The sequence below is a fragment of the Solea solea genome, chromosome 1 (assembly GCF_958295425.1).
Source record: "Solea solea chromosome 1, fSolSol10.1, whole genome shotgun sequence".
NCBI classification, from domain to species: domain Eukaryota; kingdom Metazoa; phylum Chordata; class Actinopteri; order Pleuronectiformes; family Soleidae; genus Solea; species Solea solea.
In genome coordinates, this window is record NC_081134.1 from 4,493,875 (window position 1) to 4,515,447 (window position 21,573).

The 21,573-nt window shown below is 39.5% G+C and overlaps 1 protein-coding gene across 1 annotated transcript in view; it reads left to right on the forward strand.

Moving 5' to 3' along the window:
* Window positions 1-21,573, forward strand: part of ak5 (adenylate kinase 5) — a 54,910-nt gene that overhangs the window by 31,141 nt on the left and 2,196 nt on the right. Inside the window, exons 8-13 of the mRNA XM_058644305.1 lie at window positions 843-916; window positions 6,637-6,682; window positions 7,807-7,851; window positions 14,989-15,152; window positions 20,777-20,902; window positions 21,322-21,504. Of these exons, the coding sequence (XP_058500288.1) occupies window positions 843-916; window positions 6,637-6,682; window positions 7,807-7,851; window positions 14,989-15,152; window positions 20,777-20,902; window positions 21,322-21,504 (638 nt within the window). The remainder of the gene's footprint in view (window positions 1-842; window positions 917-6,636; window positions 6,683-7,806; window positions 7,852-14,988; window positions 15,153-20,776; window positions 20,903-21,321; window positions 21,505-21,573) is intronic.

Consider the following 21,573-nt stretch of genomic DNA (forward strand, 5'->3'; position numbering starts at 1 on the left):
GAATGTAACCACTCATTTCCTTGTTTATGTGGGTTTTTCTCTGGGTTCTGCAGCTTCTTCCTGTAGATTGTGATTACATAACTGAAGAATTGTTCAGTCATCTTGTCTCTCAAATCTAGTTTTTTAAATGACATATTTAAAGGACAGGAAAGGATCTTTATTGTCATTATAACAACCAAAATTGCACAACAAAATGATGAGGTCAGAGGAAGGGTTGAACAGAGCCACAATGGAACCACTTGAACCTGAACTACATTGTGTATGAGTTATATACACATAAAAATGAATATCCATTTCCCTTAAAGGACATGAGAGTGCTTATTTCACTTTTTTATCCTTTGGTTTATGTGTCATGAGTTTGTTTTATACTGTGTGTTTTTAATGCTGTGTGTCTATAATGCTCTTATTTTATAAACCTGTGGGTTGTTGTAAAGGGCTATAGAAATAAAGTACATTACATTACATTTAATAGAAAGTCACAATTAAAAAATTGTCATAATTAAAGCAAACAGAAATTGGCACCCTCAGTTCAGTGTGACAGTGTCACTATAAATAAAATCTGTTGCCTCTCTGGAAACAATTCAACCAAAGATGATATGTTTTGCCACAAAGTAACTTGTTTGGTTAGGATTTATCGCAGCCTGAGATGAACAAACTGAGATTTCAGGAGGGCTGATCATTTCCTATCTGCAGCTCCACACTCGAACCACACAGACATGAGTCACTTTCATCCTCTCACGTCTTTGTCTCAGTGGGAAACCAAGTAAACATGTGAAAAGTCAAAATGTCAAGCAGTTCCACTCCAGTCTGATGCATGTTGTGGATTTTGTGTGTGTCTTCAGGCCCCAGCGAGCTGGACCTGAGTCTACTGGGTGAAAGCAGCAGCCTGGCTGATGTCACTTTCAAGTACAGTGAGGTAAGTTTATGACTCAATGTTTCCTGCTCAGTGTGGAGGGTCGTTCTGTGATCGACTCTGATGATCGTCTGTGGCTGCAGCACAGAACTTCACAGTCTTTCCTCTCAAGTATCAGATTACAGCCAAATCTGGGCTTTTTCACTCTGATCAGCTCAGCCTGATCATCTATTATTACATCAGCAGCAGTTCTGGCTGTTGACAACTTTATTCATAGTGAGCTCAGCTGTGACTGTAACAGGGTTTTATTAGCATTTCTATATATTGCCTGTGTTTGATATAACTTGCCTTGTTTTAATATGAGGCCTTGTTTTGATCTGAGCGCTGTGACACACACACACACACACACACACGCTGTGCTATCACAGTGTGGGCCGCTGACTCGTTGAACAGCTGCACACGCTGCAGTATAACTCAGGTTTACAACAACAACAACACTCATCAGTGTTTATACAGAGTATAAACTTAAACGCTCTGGTATCAAAACCATCTGATCAACAAACATGAAGAGAAGTGATATTTTTACATCAACTGCCACAGAACAGACACATGACAGAGGACGCTGTTCTTCTTTCAGTCAGAAACAGTATTTATGTTACTGACAACAAAAAGTTTACTGAGCTCCTCTGTTATCTAGACAAGGACTCGGCACTCCTTATTCTGTCAGTCAGTCAGTTAATCAGCCATTTTGTCATTTAGTTATCTAGTTAGTTAGTTAGTTAGCTAGTTAATTTGTCAGTTAGTCTGTTAGCCAGTTTGTCAGTTAGTTAGCTAGATAATTTGTCAGTTAGCCAGTTTGTCAGTTAGTTGCCAGTGTGTCAGTTAGTTAGCTAGTTAATTTGTCAGTTAGTCTGTTAGCCAGTTTGTCAGTTAGTTGCCAGTGTGTCAGTTAGTTAGCTAGTTAATTTGTCAGTTAGTCTGTTAGCCAGTGTGTCAGTTAGTTAGCTAGTTAATTTGTCAGTTAGTCTGTTAGCCAGTTTGTCAGTTAGTTAGCTAGTTAATTTGTCAGTTAGTCTGTTAGCCAGTTTGTCAGTTAGTTAGCTAGATAATTAGTCAGTTAGCCAGTTTGTCAGTTAGTTGCCAGTGTGTCAGTTAGTTAGCTAGTTAATTTGTCAGTTAGCCAGTGTGTCAGTTAGTTAGCTAGTTAATTTGTCAGTTAGTCTGTTGGCCAGTTTGTCGGTTAGTTAGCTAGATAATTAGTCAGTTAGCCAGTTTGTCAGTTAGTTAGCTAGTTAATTTGTCAGTTAGTCTGTTAGCCAGTTTGTCAGTTAGTTAGCTAGATAATTAGTCAGTTAGCCAGTTTGTCAGTTAGTTGCCAGTGTGTCAGTTAGTTAGCTAGTTAATTTGTCAGTTAGCCAGTGTGTCAGTTAGTTAGCTAGTTAATTTGTCAGTTAGTCTGTTGGCCAGTTTGTCGGTTAGTTAGCTAGATAATTAGTCAGTTAGCCAGTTTGTCAGTTAGTTGCCAGTGTGTCAGTTAGTTAGCTAGTTAATTTGTCAGTTAGCCAGTGTGTCAGTTAGTTAGCTAGTTAATTTGTCAGTTAGTCTGTTAGCCAGTTTGTCAGTTAGTTGGCTAGTTAATTTGTCAGTTAGTCTGTTAGCCAGTTTGTCAGTTAGTTAACCAGTTTGTCATTTTGTCCGTTCTGTGAAATTAGTTCATCAGTTAGCTAGTTCATTAGTCAGTTAGCTAGTTCATTAGTCAGTTAGCTTGTTCATTAGTCAGTTAGCTTGTTCATCAGTTAGTTAGTTCATTAGTCAGTTAGTTATCTTGTTCATCAGTTAGTTAGTTCATCAGACAGACAAGTGCAAACTCTAATTGTGACAACCCTAAAAGATACATTAATAACTTATATATCCACCAACTTTGCCTTGATCTATTTTTCTCAGTCCTGCTTCCCATCAGGTTGCTTCACTTCAGCACCATGTAATTGCACCTTTCCCTGGTCCCATTGGAGAAAGACTCTTTTAGAACCGGCCAGCTCATTCTGTGGTTAAGTGTCTAACTCCAGGGGTTTCACTGTGCTTCATGCTTTCTGTTTCTAATTGGTTTGAGTTAACAGAAAGCCCAAACGTCCCCAGCTTCAGCTCACAACTGCACTTAAGGTTGCAAGACTGTTCCTACTTAAAATAAAATATCATCAAAACGTGTAGAAAGCAATAAGACATTAATAAATTAGTCAACGTAAAAGCAACATTTTGCTCTGTGTTAAGAAGGAAAAGCGATTTAAACATTAGTAAATGTACATTTTAAATGAGGGGGGGTCTCATAGACACCACTGTAACCAAACAATATTACTTGTGTGTTTCTTTTGTGAAAATGTTAAAAAATCTTCCTTATTTTACTTTTATCGTCAGCAGTAACCTAATTGCAATCGCATTGTCCTTTCAGTAGTGACACTCCTGTCGTAGAAATCAAATATCACTAACGAGCAAGTCCTCATCTGACTCTCTCTCTCTCTACAAATTAATTTTCAAAAATGACAAATGCTGAGCTCATTTTCATTTCAAAGGCCAGATGATTCAGCACTCCTCATGTCCAGAGATGCAGAAGGCTGTTGTGTCAGGAAGCAGACGAGCATAAACTCTCCACACAGAAACAATGACTGTCTTATTTCACACCCTCCTCGAGTCTAGAAACAAATCACTCAGTCTCCGTCTCTATTCGTCTCTTTTGTCTTCTACTGTTGCTGTCTGATGGAGGCTATTTATCGATGATTTTCAGGACATACACACATACACACATTACAGCAACAATCTTCATTTTTACAGTGCAGTGAATTCACACTTTGGAGCTGCTCTTGATAATGGAGTCAGTTTACGGTCGCTGCTCAGCAGGCAAGGTCTTTTGCTCCACAGTTATTCACGGAATGTTATTCAAGTAGTTGAGTGAGTCCTCTGTAGCATTTGCTAAAGGAGCATCTCCTGCTCTGCAAAACACCTTAGTCTTCTCAACAGGTAGAGTAGAAGGTCTAAAGGAGCATCATCTGCTCTCCAAAACACCTTACTCTACTCAGCAGGTAGAGTAGAAGGTCTAAAGGAGCATCCCATGTTCTCCAAAACACCTTAGTCTTCTCAGCAGGTAGAGTATAAGGTCTAAAGGAGCATCCCCTGTTTTCCAAAACACATTAGTCTTCTCAACAGGTAGAGTAGAAGGTCTAAAGGAGCATCCCCTGCTCTCCAAAACACCTTAGTCTTCTCAGCAGGTAGAGTAGAAGGTCTAAAGGAGCATCCCCTGCTCTCCAAAACACCCTAATCTTCTCAGGAGTTAGAGTAGAAGGTCTGAAGGAGCATCCCCTGCTCTCCAAAACACCTTAATCTTCTCAACAGGTAGAGTAGAAGGTCTAAAGGAGCGTGGCCTGCTCTGGAAAACACCATAGTTTCCTCAACAGGTATAGATTTGTTGTGTTAAATTTGAAATTGGAACAGAAACATATTTACAACAAAATGTTTTTAGTCTTCCTCTCTATGTGCAAAAAACAGGCCAAAAAATGGAAACTATGTACAGGTGTTCTTCCAACTCTCTCCTCCTAGCAACAAAGACGCTGATTCTACAGCTTCTTAAAACAGCACGAGTAAAATTATCGTAATAACATGTTGCTTTGACATGCAACTTCTCAGCTTTCAGAAACCATTGGAATTTTCCTGATCGCACAAACCGTTACGTTGTGTTGTGTTCACTACTAATGCACTTTAAAGCATCATTACAAAAGAAATGACCTTGTAGTTGTTTCTCCAGCATCTATTACCAGTTTCATCCATCACCAGGTGACATTTTGGAATGTAGGTGTTAATGACAGCACACTGATACTGCAGCTCATCACCAATATACAGAAAGTAGATTGCCAGGAATTGATCATAACAGTGTGAGCGTGAGTGTGTTTACATATCTTGTCACATCACGTGGAACCAATGTGTGCTTGTCATGTGTTTCTCTCTCTGAGTCACCAGAGCAGTTGGTGTTCCCACATGCCAAGACTCTTCACTGGCACCCAGCTCTCCCCCACACTGACAGCATTTATTTATCACCAACACAGATCTCTGCTTCACGTTTTTCCCTTCATCTAATCCTTGATGCAAACTGCACCTCCACATTGTCCTCAAAAAGTCCTAAAGTCATTATCAGAGTTAAGATAGAGCGACGATGTTGAAGGGAGGTTGTTGTTCTTCGGCTTCCATTTCACACCATGTTAAAATCATCTGTCTGCTTCTGTCACTTTGTTTCTGCACACGGCAAAATACCCCGTAAAATACAAAAAAAAACAATTCAGTCTGTCATTGGCCTAATCGCAGTATGAGGACATGAGGAGCGACGTGTGTTTCTCACAGCATCGTCGACACTGAGACTGTTGTTGTTAAGTGGAAATATAGATCCAGTGTAATGTGTCTGTTCATAGACCTTTGTGTCACCTCATCAATTTATTATTATTTATTATCGTCTATGAAACCACGTGTTTGTTAAAGCTGCTGTCAGCGGAAAAATCTGAATCTGTGTAATTAATATTTAGGAGTGTTTATTGGCTGAAATTGAATATACTCCCCATCACCGTGAGTGTATTGTTGCTGCTTGCTTTATAAATGCTATCAACATGTGCTGCCATGTTTCTACAACTGCAATGAACAGACCAGCTGGAGCATTTGCATTTTGAAGCAGAAGCTTAAGATGTAAATAAATTAATAATAAGATATTTTGGTTATTGGTTTCCCTGAAGCGCTTGGACAAATGCATTTACGAGTCATAACAGGATAAAGGAGACAGGAAGTTCAGACAAAAGTTAGACAAAGACGAGTGCTCTTTTCTTAAAACTTTAGTGGGTTTTACATTTTTAAACTTTTAAACTAACGTTACATTCCCACTGTTTGAACACACAGTGTTGGTTGGTGAGTCAATAATTGCAGAGGCTGATCGGTACTTGAAATATTCCCTCTGTTCTCACACAAAGTGGTGCAAATTGTGCCATTTGCAAGATCCATTAACATTATAATTTTAAACTCTGTCTTGTCATTATTAGATGTAGAAATGAGGCCACACTTAAACTTTGCAGTCCATTAGGCGCCTTGATGAACTGTTGAAAATCAAATTCAATAATCTCTTCACTTGAATCATTTTTCCTCCTCCTCTTTATTCAGTCTCTTGTATCTTTAAATAATTAAATGACAGTGGTAAGTTGTCGCCATCATTCCTCACTGCAGTCGTCTTTTGCCAACATTCCTCACACAGAACTTTACAGAATTTACTTTCAATACTGGATTTTATTTAAAGAGATGTTTCACACTCATTTTGATACATAAAGTTGCTGAAATTATAAAATTAAGATGCAATGGGAAAATGTGGTGTCTCTCTGGGTTCTCTGGTTTCCTCCCACAGTGCATAAACATGCAGATTTGGGGATTAGGTCAATTGGACACTCTAAATCGACCGTAGGTGTGAGTGTGAGAGTGGATGATAGATTGTCTCTATGTTGTCCCTGTGATGGACTGTGCGACCTGTAAAGAGTGTACCCCGCCTTTCACCTTATGTCAGCTGGGATTGGCACCAGTGCCCCCCTGCACCCCTCATGTGGAGGATAAAGCAGTAGAAGATGAATGAATGAATGAATGAATGAACATTATGTGAGAGGATAGTGAGTGCTTTCATTGGCACTACAAAAGCATTAGTTGCAGCTCAAGCAAGTATGAAAAATACTGTTTTTTAAGTGTGTTTATGTCGATGTCTCATGTCTTTCCAGGCTGAAGATGAGGAAGACATCGGTTACGCTGAAGGAGCCGCAGAAAGTGAGTTTGTAAAAGGACTCATTTTGATCGGTTGTATTAAATAGTCACTGTATGAGCAAACACTCTCTCTTTCTGCCTTACTTTCATAACACACAGGTGACAAAACAGCACCATGTCATATCACCAAAGCTTTATTATGCAGCTCACTGCACTCATTTCATCTCATACTGTGTGTGTGTGTGTGTGTGTGTAAGCATGTGTGTGAGTGTTGCACCGAATGTGTAATAATAAACGGGGAGGAAGACTCGTCCGTAGAGTTACTGTCGTCACTTAGATCTGACGGTTATCTCGTCAGCTACAACAAAGGACGACAAGAACAACGAGGAGGAAAATGACAACAGTCTGATTAGAGAGAGAGCAGCAGTGACTGTGCACGCTCCTCTCACGGGTCCAAATCAAATTCCAAAACTGTGTCGTCACTGCTGATATATAGATTGATTAGTATTTCCGTGACATTAGCTGCTGCTGTTGATGTTGATACACACGAGGGCTGAACGGTTTTGAATAAATATCGAATTGGGATTATTTTGATTGCGATATGATTCGCGGTATCAAAGGTAATTTTGATACCGCGATAATATTTAAAATGGTGACTGTGTGATTAAAGTTGATATCAGTATAATTATTAAAAATTTTAAAAATTAAAATCATTATCATAAAATCAATGTAGTATAATAATTTGCTGTGTCTTTTACGTATATAATAATAATAAGCACATTTTTAAATCACACGGTGGACCAAAGGGGCTAAAAGACACACATAAAAGCCAATAAAAGAATCATTTAAAAACAATAATACAAAAGATAAATAAGCTAAAACACATAAGAAATAACTCACTCCGGGTTAAAAGCCAACAAAAATAAATGAATAGAAGAGTGGGGGCCCATTCCACAATTTAGTAATAATATAATATACTAATAATAATAATATAAGCTGATAATCAGTGAATATATTATTGTGCAGCAGCTTATACATGGTGTGACAGCGAGTAAAAAAACAGCTTAACACGACTGTAATTATTTATCTGTTTGTGTTCATGTGTTCATGTGTTCATATGTATGTGATTTTCCACATGTGCAGCTGAGCTGCAGCACATGCTAATCTGATTTTCTCTCCTCTGACAGGTTATAGCACAGAACACAGGAAACCAAAGGTCATCTTCGTGATTGGTACGTACATGCTGAGGAGCTCACACACACACACACACTCACACACACACACACAGCACGAGCAGTTGTGTTTTCTGCAGAAGTCAAACTGAGGCTGTGATGCAGGAGCTGTTTTCAGCCGCGTCGCCTGGAGGACACACGTCTGTTCTCAGAGGGTCGCGCTGATTTCAATCATCGCTTATCGAGGGGAAGTTAATGAAGTCATTAAAAAAAGGCTTGTTTTTTTGTTTGCGGTCTGTTGAGTGCCATGACTCGTTTCAGCAACATTTATCAGCAGACAACAAGGCACAGGGTTTTATGCCGAGAGAGTGGAAACATTCAAGCCTTCAAAATAAGAGCGTGACGTTAGCTGCTGCTGTTGAAGGGCTGAACTGATTCTTTGTGAGAAACAAAGATGTTCTCTTCAGTCTGTAGAATAAGATGTGTATAGATCAAGACAATAATTCACCTAAAATGATATTTTGACACACATTTTGGCTTTAGCAAATATTGCGTCTCCTGCGATTTGAAAAGTGCAGTAGGCTGTATTTTGATTTCGATAAAATTGTTCAGCCTTAAACAATACATATTTTTTTATTTCTTTTGTTTTATTTAACCTGGTCCACCATGTTTCATACATGTATTCACACCATATATAACATCAGTTCCATACCATGCCATATAATACAACGCAAGAAATAATATCTATTTTTGGGGGGATTTTGACGATGATAATTATTCAATATCATTTGAACTTAGATTTAGTTGAACGACTGTTCATTTTCTTTAAAGGTTTGGAATTCAAGTAAAAAGTTGAAGCCTACGGTGTAGAAACATTGAACATCTTCAAAGAGGGTGGTGTCTCCGTGTTTTCTTCCTTTTATCATAACCACAGTGCTCGTTTCATTGGTTTTTCATTTAAATACTCGATAATGTCATTTTGCATATCTGTAAAACAACAATCACGAGTATCATAGACGTTATATCTTGCCCATCTCTATACAACACAATAATATATGATACCATACCATATGATACAATACGATAAGATATAATACTGTGTACATGATTGTGCCCCTTAAGGACATTTTACTCATATTCAGTGTTGCTGCCTCCTTCAAGAAGAAATTGTCCTTTTCAGAGGCTCCTTTAAATAAATTCACCTTCACAGTGTGTTAGTTTTTAATGCTCCTTTCAGGTGACTTCCATATAATTGCCCTCCTGTCAGTTCGGGGCTGATTTAGTGCATAAATTAAATTCACTCATGTTGTGCTGAAACACAGAAAGTCAGTATTCATACAAATATTCAATGTGTTGGTGGCATCCTAACCTTTTTATAAATGTGAGACTTCACTCCGGGTTACTGTAGATGCTGTGTGTGATATAGATGGGTTACTATAGATGCTGTGTGTGTGTGTGTGTGCATGTTATTTTCCTCCATTTTGGGCTATAACAAGGTGGTCCAAAATGGAGTGATGATCTATTAGAAAAAAATGTATTTGAATTCCAAGGTTTGCCAAGAGAGAGACGTTCTAACAAAAAATGGACACATCAAGAGGGAAGCTTATGGACAAAAATGTCCATAATGACGCCTGAGGGTGAAAAAAAAGGGAGATATGTGTTTATGTCAATTAAACATATTTCCATTGGTCAAACACCCATTTAAACATATGATTTAATGGGATTTTTCTTCACATTGGTCTAAATAAAAAGGGCACATCCGAGACTACGATGCAATGATGCAATTTCAATTTCAACATTTAATGTAGTTTGAAGTTTTCAAACTGAAACAGAGTCAGCAGACTTTTTGGATCTTAAATGTCAGGGTGGTGTAGATGGCAGAGCACAATTTATACATCTCTAAATAAAGTATAGTAGTATAAAAGAGGCCTGAGACACCCACATCACAGGGGAAACACTCAGAATATAGAACTATGCTGTTTTTAATCTTGTTTTATCCATTTTTACTGCTGATGTTGTGATGTACGGTGATCTTGAGAGCTCTGAAATATGCCTCCCAAATAAAATGTATAATTATCATTATATAGAATTTTTTAGCAAAGAAGCCACTAAAAAATGGGTGGATCTATAGAAGGTGGTTTAATCTCTGAGTAGCGGAATAAAATCATTGACTTCAGGCTTGTGTCACAGTGTGAAAAACACAGAACACAGCCACGTTAATGATCTCATCAACGCCTGTACTTAAACTTTACACTGGATGTCAAAGAGCTGCGGTGTTCAATGTGTGTTCAATGCCACACTAATTACAACCCAACACATCCACTCTTCTATGTTTGGCTGACTGCTGTGTAATATCCTCTAAATCACCTCTCACAGGTACTTCTGAATGCTGTGCTGTGACAGTACACTGAGGCACCAGCCTTTATTTTTTTATATTTTCTTTAGCTCTGTGTCAGAACTGACCTCCATCTAAAATATCACACCTATATATATATATATATATATATATATATATATATATATATATATATATATATATATATCTTATATACATCTTTCCTCTAACTGTTATTTTTAATTAAAAGTTTGGCGAGATAAGTTAAATTTGGTTTCAATGACTGTAAAGATGAAACGTCGTTCTGCAGCAGCAGAGACTCAGACAGAGGCAAAGCCGCAGGGAAATGCTAATGTGACGAGTCACTGGTGTTGCTGCTTTTAGTTATTTTCTCCTTTTCCTCTCTGTTCTCTTTATGTTCTCAGCCCACTGATCCTCTCTCGCTCTCTCACTTCAATCGTCCTCCTCTCTGCAGAAAATTACCCTTATTTCTTTCTTCTTTTTTGGCTGAAAGAGACCGTGTTACTTGCTGTGAATTGATGCAATGACATTTTGGCTCTTGACTGAAACTGGATGTAAAAACAGTGCTTGTGTTAAACGGTTGTTTAAAAGCAAGTATTTAATAATACAGTTGTTTCACGAGGAGTTTTTATCAGGATGTAATTATGTAGCTCCTGATTTAGAGGTGTTTGTAGCCCCATAAGCCCACATTCAATTCAATTTTATTCGTATGGTCAAATCACAACATACATTAACAATTCACACAATGAGCAAACGTTAGGCATCAGTGGAGAGAAAAACACTCCAATTTAAAGGGAAGAAACCTTGACAGAACCTGACTCAAAGATGTGCAGCTATCTGCCTCGACAGGTTGGGGTGAATTGAAAAATGGTGGGAAGAGGAGAGGTGGTGGGGAGAGAAAGGACAAGAGGGAGGGGAGGTAGAGACAGAACATTCAACAGTTGTGTCAAGTTATCAGTTGTGAAACAGTGATGACATGTTTATATCATTTACAATGTCATTTATACAAGCAGCAGCAGAGATTGTTGATCAAGAATTATACTGATATCAACTTTAATTACTGTTTTTAAGAAAAGGGAAACAAGGATACATTATGTACACTACAGTATACTCATAATTATAAATAATAATAGCAATTCCCAAAACAATAAGGATCATCTGCTTAGATATAATGTGTATTTTTCAAAACTAGTCTTGTTGAAAACTGGTCACTGACTGTATAATTAACCTGTTTATGTCAGAAATATTTAAACCTTTTGATATTTTCATGGTTTTGTGTTTGTATCTTACAAAAAAGTCATTATAAATATATAATATATAATATTATTAGTATTAGTGGAGGTTTATTCCTGCCGCAGCCCATGTCAGACTGATTTTATATTTTCACATAAAAACCAAGACCTGTTGAAACTTCAGAGAGAATTGAATTATGAAGTTAGGCTCCACACACAAATTAAATTACTGCAGAGATGAGGGGTTTTTTTTTCTCCTCTCTCATTTTTCATTTTCATCTCTGTCTGCCACTCCATCTCTTTCTAATATATTCCATTCTCATTTTGGCTCTTATTGTGGACGGCGCTGAGACCTGAAGGAGCTGCTCAGCTCTTAGAGGGGAAAATAGAAGGTTGAAACACTTAGCAATATTGCTCTGATTTGTCATGCTGCTGTTATTCATGTTTCTATACCTTTTCAGTTTTATAGTTTATGCCGAGTAATAAGTAATAAAAACAAAAATGCATGAAATGACTACTTTCACAATAATGTAGTTTTTAATATCGGCTCTTTTTATCTTATTTATTGTTTATGATCCTTGGTTTTTTGTTTTTATTTAATTTACTACTACTGTACTTTTACTATTACTATTACCTAATTATTATTATTATTACTTTAATATTATCTCCTTATTACTGCACTATTAACAATGTTATTACCAAGCTGCAGATTAAATGAGAACTGAAATCCTATACCTGAGGTTTTTTAACAGTTTTTATTTGTAAAAAAAAGTATGTCATATTTATATATATATATGTTCTGTGTAAAGGACAATAACTGTAGTATTTAGAATATATTATTATTTAGAATTATTATTTAATATTTTGAATTCATGTTGTGTGTGTATAATTTGCAGTATTACTCAAAAACTACTGAAATAATGTCCATGAGATTTTGTTTAACGGTGGAACATGACCCGAGAAGGAAGGCGTTATATAGCGTAATCCTGGACACTAATAGATTTCCTTGTTTTTCTGGTTTTTATCTATGGGGGAAAACACTGGTATAGAAACACAGTTGAGAGTTGAGCAGCACAGAGATTTCACAGATTCTGGTTTTATCTGCTCTAACTCTGAGGGTCAGGTAAATTTCATTGAGTTGAGTCTCATTCTTCCTGAACTACTGCAGAAGACTGGAGCCCCTAACAAGCCTCTCTGGGTTTCAGCCTCGGTCCTGCTGGGTCATTATTTCACTTCCCAGAGAAGGTGATAAAAAGCAGCAGAGGAATAGTCAGAGTGAGTCAATGTGGAGGCTATGAGGAGCATTTTTTAGTAGTAAAATGTGCTGAATGCACAGTGAATGAATCCTCAAACCTCCTCCTCCTCCTCCTCCTCCATTTCTTTTGGACCATTTTCTGACTTCTGCGGCTAAACCCGAGCTCTGCTCCACTGTCTCTCTGAGGGAAATGGTGATGAGGGCGTTTGTTTTTGAAGGCGGGCGGAGGGCAGCGACTCTCACAGAATACTGATGAATGTGAAGCACATGGTGAGCTTTATTACAGTGCTCGAGGGTTGGTAAGTTATGATAAATCACTCCACGCAGCTTCATGGCCAAGTGATGCAGTTAACCTGTGATAAAACACAGTCAGGCACGTACACCTGGATGTTTCCAGCACTCACAAAGTTGTAACATGTGTGTGTGTGTGTGGATACAGAACCCACAACATAGGAGGGTTCAGGCGAGAATCAAGGTTTAATTAAACATACTCATGCAGGGTTCAGTACAGGAGCAGGCAATCAGATGGAGCAGAAATTAAAAAAATACTGGAGACTCTTGCAGGTAAAGGAATGAAACAACCTGGCTGGGAGGAGAATGTAAACCATGCTGCTGACGAGACGGGTGATGCCGATGATGCCGTGTTTTTCAAGATGACAGACGTGTGGTATAATTGTGATGACAAAAAAAGACCTGAGACAGATGTGTAATAAGGAAATACAGGGGCGATAATTGTATGACTCACTTTTATTTAATTTAATTATTAATAAGTTTTCCAATTGTTACAAATGCATTAAAGCTGAGAAATAGATTGTTATTGCATTCACATCAGCTCCTTGTTCTGGAATGAATGCGCTATAGTCCGCCTGGTTTCTCTTAAAGTGGAACATGGGGTGGTTCACAAGAGAGCACCAAGGTTCTGAGGCTTTTAAGTTGTAACCAGAACCAGAACCAGAACCGTGTCTGTCTGAAAGCACGATCAGTGTTTGGATCTAAAACTGAAGGAGGCAACAGCAACACATTGCACTGAGCTGAATGAGTCCTAAACACAATAACATACATGTCTATGTAACACATCAACACGACAGCGTGTCCGTTTGTTTAGATACAATATACTTATACTTATACTAATATCCATGTTTTTATATATATATATATATATTATACTTTTTAATTGAGTTTTATAAGAAGACAAGGACAGAAACAGACGACATGCTCACAATAGGAAGCAATAGGACATAGTAACAGATGTTCTGTTCTATTACAGGAACAAATATTTATGCCACATATAAACAAGCTGTCCAACTGCTCATAAACATCAGTGTTTGTTTGTTTTTTTAAATTGAATTTTCCGAAGATAAAACTTATTTCATGTCAAATTCTCCGTGACTTCACAGCTTGACAGAGTCAAAAGGAAAGGAAACAAAAGCACACTGATCTGCCGCAACATTAAAACCCGACAGTGACCGATCACAGGTTTGTTGTACAGACGGTGAAGAAAAACAAACGATCATCTTTCAGACACTGGCCACAGCTGTACCTCACCCTCCTCACATTCTGCTCCAAGTACCTAACTTTAATACTTCTATCTCCACTAATTACATTTCACACCAGCAGCCTGTGTTTAATATTCCCTCTCTCACATTAGAGCTAATTGTATATTACACACAGGCTTTGTCTGCGGCTCTCTGCTGTCCTCCATTAGTTACAAACATGTGTTCATGTATTTGTTGCTTTGTGAGGACCAGAAATCATATAAACCAGAGTGAGGACATTTTGGCTGGTCCTCACTTCTATAAACGGCTTTTTTTTGGGGGGGGGGGGGTTAAAACCTGGTTTTAGGGTTAGAATTGGGTTTAATTTAGTAGTGATGGTTAAGGTTAGGGTAAGGGGCTCGAGAATGCATTATGTCTATGAAGGTCCTCACTCTGCATGTGTGTGACCTCGTCAGGAGCAGTCATCTTCATGGAGACCACAACCTTGTCCTCATGAGGCAGAACCTGATTTCTGAGAACTGGTTAAATCCCAAAAAGAGCGGACATATTAGATAGATATTAATGTTGACGTTCGAGGGTGTAGTCTTTATTTGGTGAGTCTTTTGTTCACTCATTCATCTTCTACCACTTTATCCTCCACATGAGGGTCGCGCGGGGGAACAGGGGAAAAGGTAGGGTACACCCTGGACAGTTTGCGAGTCCATCACAGGGACACATAGAGACAAACAACCAAACTACCCAAACACACACAGGGAGACACAAACTCTATGCAGAAAGGCTCTTGTTCTGACCGGGTCGCAAACCCAGGATTCTTACTGCAAAGGCAGGAGTGCTAACTGTGTGTGTCTGTGCTCTCAGGTGGTCCAGGCTCGGGGAAGGCGGTCCAGTGCCAGCGGATGGAGGACAGGTTCGGCCTGCGTCATGTGACCCTGGGCGACCTTCTGTGTAACGAGCTGCAGTCTCACAGCGAACGAGGGCGCCACCTGCAGGAAGTCCTGGAGAGAGGAGAGCAGCTGCCCAAGGTCAGTGTGGAATTTGACATGTTAAGTGACACGGAGACAAAAACTTTCGCTCAATGATCCTTTTCTTTTTCCTTCTTAAACATGTTTCCATCATTTCGAGAAACGCCTTAATTCATACACACGAAAAAATGACTCTATAACGCTGCAGTACATATGCCAGGCCTGTATGTGGCGCTGTAACCCTGCCACAGAAGTACACCAACAATGGAGAAGGAGCCGTGGAGCAAAACTACAAACTATTGGATTAAGAATAGATTACAACGTATACAACCACAGAATAAACCAGGCAGAAAATGAAATGTTATCATAAAACAAATAGACAGAAAGTAGATGATAATGACGAAGATAGCAACAGCTACAACCCGTTTTCCAAAAATATCATTTTAAGGCTTCCAAAACACCGGTTCCATTAGGGGAAAAAACCGAGACAATAAAAAACTTTCTCCTTGTGTGTATATCCCTTTAAACTCTGGTCCTAAATCACACCCTAAGACATGTCCTTCAATGTCTTCAAAGCTCACTTTGAAGACAGAAACATGTGTTTCTCACAGTAATGCTGCTGCTGCTGCTGCTGCTGCTGCTGCTGCTGCTGCTGCTGCTAAGACCCATTTTTACAGCATCAAATCATGACCAATTATTTCTACGTCAGCAACAGCCAGAGCCTGAGGCTTTGTTTTTTCGGGTTGTCTGTCTTGTTCTTGTCAAAGACCAGATTGCGAGATCGTCTCGAGGGGAATGCTTTTCAAATTTGGCACAAAATCAAGGACGAACCGATTAAGTTTATGCTGGTCAAGGGGTCACAAGTCCGGGTCACTGAGACCCCAAAAATCCCGCTTTGAGAGAATTCTTTTTAAATTTGGCAGAAACATTCACGTGGACTCAGTGGTGAGCTGATTGAAGGCCACAGTGACCTAACAAAATGTTCCCTTCAGGAAGCCTGGAGGGAATCATCTGCCACAAACATTCACTCAAGTCAACATATGAGTCTGGAAGCAAAACATGTGTAGACTGACAAAAGTAGCACATTTTCTGCAACTTGTTAGAACAAACTTTCCTCCTCCTCCTCCTCCTCCTCCTCCTCCTCCGCCTCCTGGTGTGACGCTGCATAGATGGTTTTGCGGCTGATGTTTTTCCTGCTGAAAACCACAGAACGGATCGTTTACGCACTAATTGCACACTGTGTCATGCCTTAAAAATGACATGCTACACAGTCTGTGAAAGAGAACCAGCCCAGTGTGACATTCACAAGACATACAGTTTCTGGCTGTTATCACACAGTCTAGTCTAAATCCACGGAAGCATATTGCATCCAGTGAACGAGATAGCGGAGAAGCTTCCCACCTTGATCACTGAATTGAAAGCAAAGATGACCCAGTTGAATCCAGTTTTACGTCGACACTGGGAGATTCTCCGGTCTATAAGTCATACCGATGGAACTGTTATGAGTTTGTCGACTTTGCGCAGGCACCTCGGGACTTTGCGGATGTTCAGGCGGAAAGAACACTGGGATCTGCTGGAGATTGCAATGTTTGTTCGAGATTGATTGAGTAACTACGGCGTGCTTCATGTATATAAAATGATGCACTTGAAATGCATACAGGCTGCAGACACAGGTAGCAATCCATAGAGATTGTTAAAATAGAGGGCTAGTGGGCTACATGATCCTCCTGGAGCTTCTCATCTACAGAAGCGCATGGCAACCAGCTTCTGTTGGAAGCGTGGAGGAGCAAAAAAAACCAAACAGAGCCTTTTTAAAAATGATTTTAGGTGATTTTTCAGACCATGGGATGTTTTTTGTAGCAGTCTAATCAAATACTGTATTTTTAAAATGCTATTGAGGGGGGTGCTGGTGCCAATCCCAGCTGACATGGAGACAAACAAACAAACATCCACTCTCACACTCACTCCTACGGTCAATTTAAAGAGTCCAATTTGCCTAATCCCCAAATCTGCATGTGTTGTTTCCGGAGAAAACCCACGCACACACGGGGAGAAAGAGTCAGTCCACACACACACACACACACACACACATATATATATATACATGGAAAATAAAGGATGCACAGAAGAGTGGTTTTGAATTGGTGGTAAAAAACACTGAAGAGAAAAGTGAAAGAATGAGAGAATGTCACAGCTCCACCGCCGTCACCACACCCACACTCTGTGATTGACAGGTGATCTCTGTGTAAAAGAGAAGTGCAAAAACATAACCGCAGTGAGAACTGAGCGATAAACTGTGCAAGCTGAATAATAATTTTAAAAAATATTAATATTTCATGAAGACAGGGAGCTGAAGATGAAGATGAAGCGTCGTTGGAAAAATGAAGGATGAAACACCTGATACATAACATGTTTTCCTGCCAATGGCCTAATGAAATGAACAGAGAAGAGTTTGAATCATACATACAGATTACACTTATTATGCATATTTTTCCACGGCAAACAGGTTCACAGGAAACACGTTTACCGGGAAGACGGACGCTGTCGTGCTCATCAGCTCAGGGAGTCAGTCTGTCCCTGACTTGTTAAAAACATAATTTTGTTTTCCCGCAAACAGCTGTGACGTCAGTCTTTATATGGAAGACAATTTAGGGAGAGAGAGGACATCAGGTCACCTTTTAATGCCAGATGTGAACAGTCCTATTTAGAGATTTTAACCCTTAGTGCTCACCGCTGCTGTGGGAATTATACACAACTCCTTACATGGACGTCCTTGGGGTGTGTGTTTATATGTCTCATCTCTTTAGGCTTTACAAATTGTTATATTGTGAAATTATATTAGTGAATTTCTCTGTGAGATGAATAAAGTATCTATCTATCTATCTATTTATCTATCTATCATATTGCATTTAAAGAAAAAACAGGACAAGTGATAAATAAATAAATGTTTTTCCAAATTTCACAATATTCAATCATACTTTTTGCTCAGGTGTGTTTATATAGTTGGTAAAAAAGAAGAAAACAATAATTTCATCAGATTGCTTATAGGTGGTGCTGAAAAGAAAGGATGTAAGAGATTCTTATATACACTTTAACATAGTAATGGCAAAAAGCAGCCTCAGTGGCACTTTGCATTTCTGTAAGTGCTTTAACACTTTAACTCTGGTCTGGCTGTTGCTCTTTTCAGTGCACGTCTGTCCGTCCATCGCTGCAATTTAACCTGTTTGTCAGTCAGTCAGCGAAGAATGTCACCCTCAGAGACGAGGGAGGGAAAATGACGACACTCGGTTGTGAAAAGGGGCCACGCGGTTGTTGTGGTAGATAATGGATGCTTCTGAAAAGAGCATCTGGGAACCAGGGAAAACACTGTCATCCAAGAAAACACTGTCATTCTTTTTTGGTTTGCAAACTATTTGCGCTCGATTGCTGTATAAACATAGTGGCACATATGCTTAATTTGCATGTAAACATATACAGTGCTTCACAAATGTGTTAGACCACCTGTCATCAAAACAAGAACTACTGTAATTAAAATTATTATTTTGTCTATTTGGCAAATAAACAAAGCATAACATTCAACCAGAAAAAAATAATAAATATTTTTTTTCTGTTCAGGAATGACTTCTTAATCAAGAAATAATTATGTGCTTTATTATTTTTTATGGGTTTTTTGTAAAAAAAAAAAACAAAAAAAGCAAATTTGTTATATCATCTTGGTTAAAGCGCTTCTACAGACTGGTACTAATATTAACCATTACAGAAACATAAAAAGTGCTGTTAATTTAGGCCATAAATCTTACATTGGGTGATGGTCTAATACATTTGTTAACAGATGTTTATGTTACGTTTCTGACAAAGAACGCTGCTCATTCCTACACACTAGACCTTCAAGTTCATTATAAGTATAGTTAAGTAAAGTGAAGTATAATTCTCTTTTGACTAAAGACATATAAAAAGAAGCCATGCAGAGATTTCCTTTCTGTGGTCTCGGTGGTTTTCAAACACGGCTGAGCTGTCTAAGCTTCTTACAGCACATTAAGGTCATGTCCCATGCGTTCACTGCCAAATGCTTATTTTTATGTGTATGTGAGTGAGACAGTTATGAAGAGAAGAGAGATGGTGATTTAAAGCGGGATGAGTAATCCCCACACTGGGATTAGTGAAGTGCACCTCAGCAGGTTCACATCACAGGATGAAGAGGAGAGAAAAAACAGAAAAACAGCCACCTACATCACAGTTTAGAGGCTTTATCTCAAAGTGAGATAAAAAAAAAAAAAAAATGCTGTTGTGTGCGTCTCGCTGCCATTAAAAATCGACACGGCGGTAAGTTAGAAGAAAATGTTGTGCTGTCGTGTTGCCTGGCAACACAGATAGTGCAATTTAGTATTCTCTGTCAAGTGAGATCCCTCAGCAGACCATCATCGGCTGCCTGTCTGGTCACATGCGTTTGCACGGATGCCGACGGAAACGGAGGCCAAACAAACAAAAAGCCTTAATATTTCATGTGTTTACAGCAGCAGACGTGGGTGGAGTGGGTGTGTGAGCGCTCACGGAAACTCAGTTAAAAAGCATTGAATGTAACAAGGGACAGAAGACAGACAAATGAGACAACGCATGTATTAAGACACAGTGAGTCCAGGTGAGGATGTCCCAGGTCTCCCCATAAAGCCTTAATAAAGACACTGCACTCACTGTCCCTACAGGTCCTTGAAATCCTTGAAAGTTTGTGAATTTGAAAAAACATTTACAAGGCCCTTGAAGGTTTTTTCAAATGGCCCTAAACAGACACGGGTCATTGAAAGTGCTTGAATTTTGTGCACTAAAGAAGTTAAGTTGATATTTAGGTAAATGTCTCCCTTGTTTGTTACGACGCCACCTGCTGTTTCATGCCCTGCATTGCTCGGTGTACATAGACTCTCCACTGATGACGTGAGATTCCATGCAAGACGCTGAGTGATGTTAAGTAAGAGAGAGCGAATGACGTGATGCCTGGGAAATGAAAGAAAATCAAGATCTCAAAGGACAATCACTTGTCCGGATGCAGAGCGTGCTGCAAATCAATAAAAGTGGACGCCATGGGCAAAGCGCCTCTTGAAAGTTGAAAGTTGTCCTCCCATTTTAAGCTGTGTCAGCACATTCAGTCCTTGAAAAGTCCTTCAATTTGATGTCAACCAAGGTAAAAAGTGATAACAGTTCAGTAAACAAGGCCACAAGTACTGATGTGTTGTCGCATTCATTATGCATAATATTAGCATCGTTTTGGAGGTTTCAGATGGGTGACATGGTGGAAAATGCTTTTTTAATAATACTGTTTCATGAGTTTATTTTTTTAAATAATTCTGTTGAAGCATGGTTGAAAAGCAATGTCTGACTTTCATTGTTTAAATTTCATAGAATTTTTATTTATTATTACTTTTGTCAGATTCAAGTTATTTCTGTGACCATTGTGGGTTTATCTTTCATTAACTGAGGGGTACCAACAATTTTGTCCATGTGTGTAGATGTCACAGAAATGGCAGTAAAATAGTAAAAAAAAAAGCTATATTATGCACACTGTGGTGTATCTTGTGAAATCGGGAAAGATTATACACAGATTGGAAATACATGCAACCTGTGCATGGGTTGGACTGACCTCTGACCTCCTGGCATTTGTGTGTGTGTGTTTGCATTTCATCCTTTTTCAGGACACAATGCTGGAGCTGCTGTGTGACGCCGTGGCGTCGTCAGTGCAGCAGCAGCGGCCGGGGAAAGGTCTCGTGATCAGCAGCTTTCCCAGAGACCTGCAGCAGGCGGAGGAGTACGCAGCCAAGGTCAGAGCTGAGAGAGAGAGAGAGAGCGACTGATGGCACAGGATGTGTGGTGTGGTCAGGAACAGCGTTTCCCAGTCCTGGTCCTCGGTTGGAGCAGGGCTGGGGCCCCCGAGGACCAGGATTGAGAAACACTGGTCGAGAACACAGGTTACTCGCCTGTAGACGTTTGTTTTAAAGAGTGAAGAGAGGAGTCAGAAGGGAAAAGAGACACGCTTCACATGCAGCACTGACACCAGCTTGAGAAACTCATAGTAATAATACACAAGTAGCCCAAGTGTGGAAGTAATGGTTAGGAAAAGAGAAAAAGAGAATTAGAATGACAATGACTTTTTTTAGACAGTGACGAGAATGACATTTTAAATGCAGACCACTGTAAACACACACACTGACTCCAGCTTTCCCTGTGCCTGGTGTGTCAGATGGGTGAACCCAGCGCCGTCCTTCTGCTGAGCTGCTCCCCCGACACCATGTCCAGCCGCCTGCAGTGCAGAGGCAGATCTCACACAGACAGAGAGAGCGCCACACACAGGCCACGTGAGAGCTTCTGCAACAACAGCCGGGAGCTGGCTGCCCACTACCAACACAAGAGGCTCCTGCACACGGTAACGTAATATTGCAAGAGACTTTTTTTTCCCCCCTGAGGGGGGCTTGGACCCCAGGTTGGGCACCAC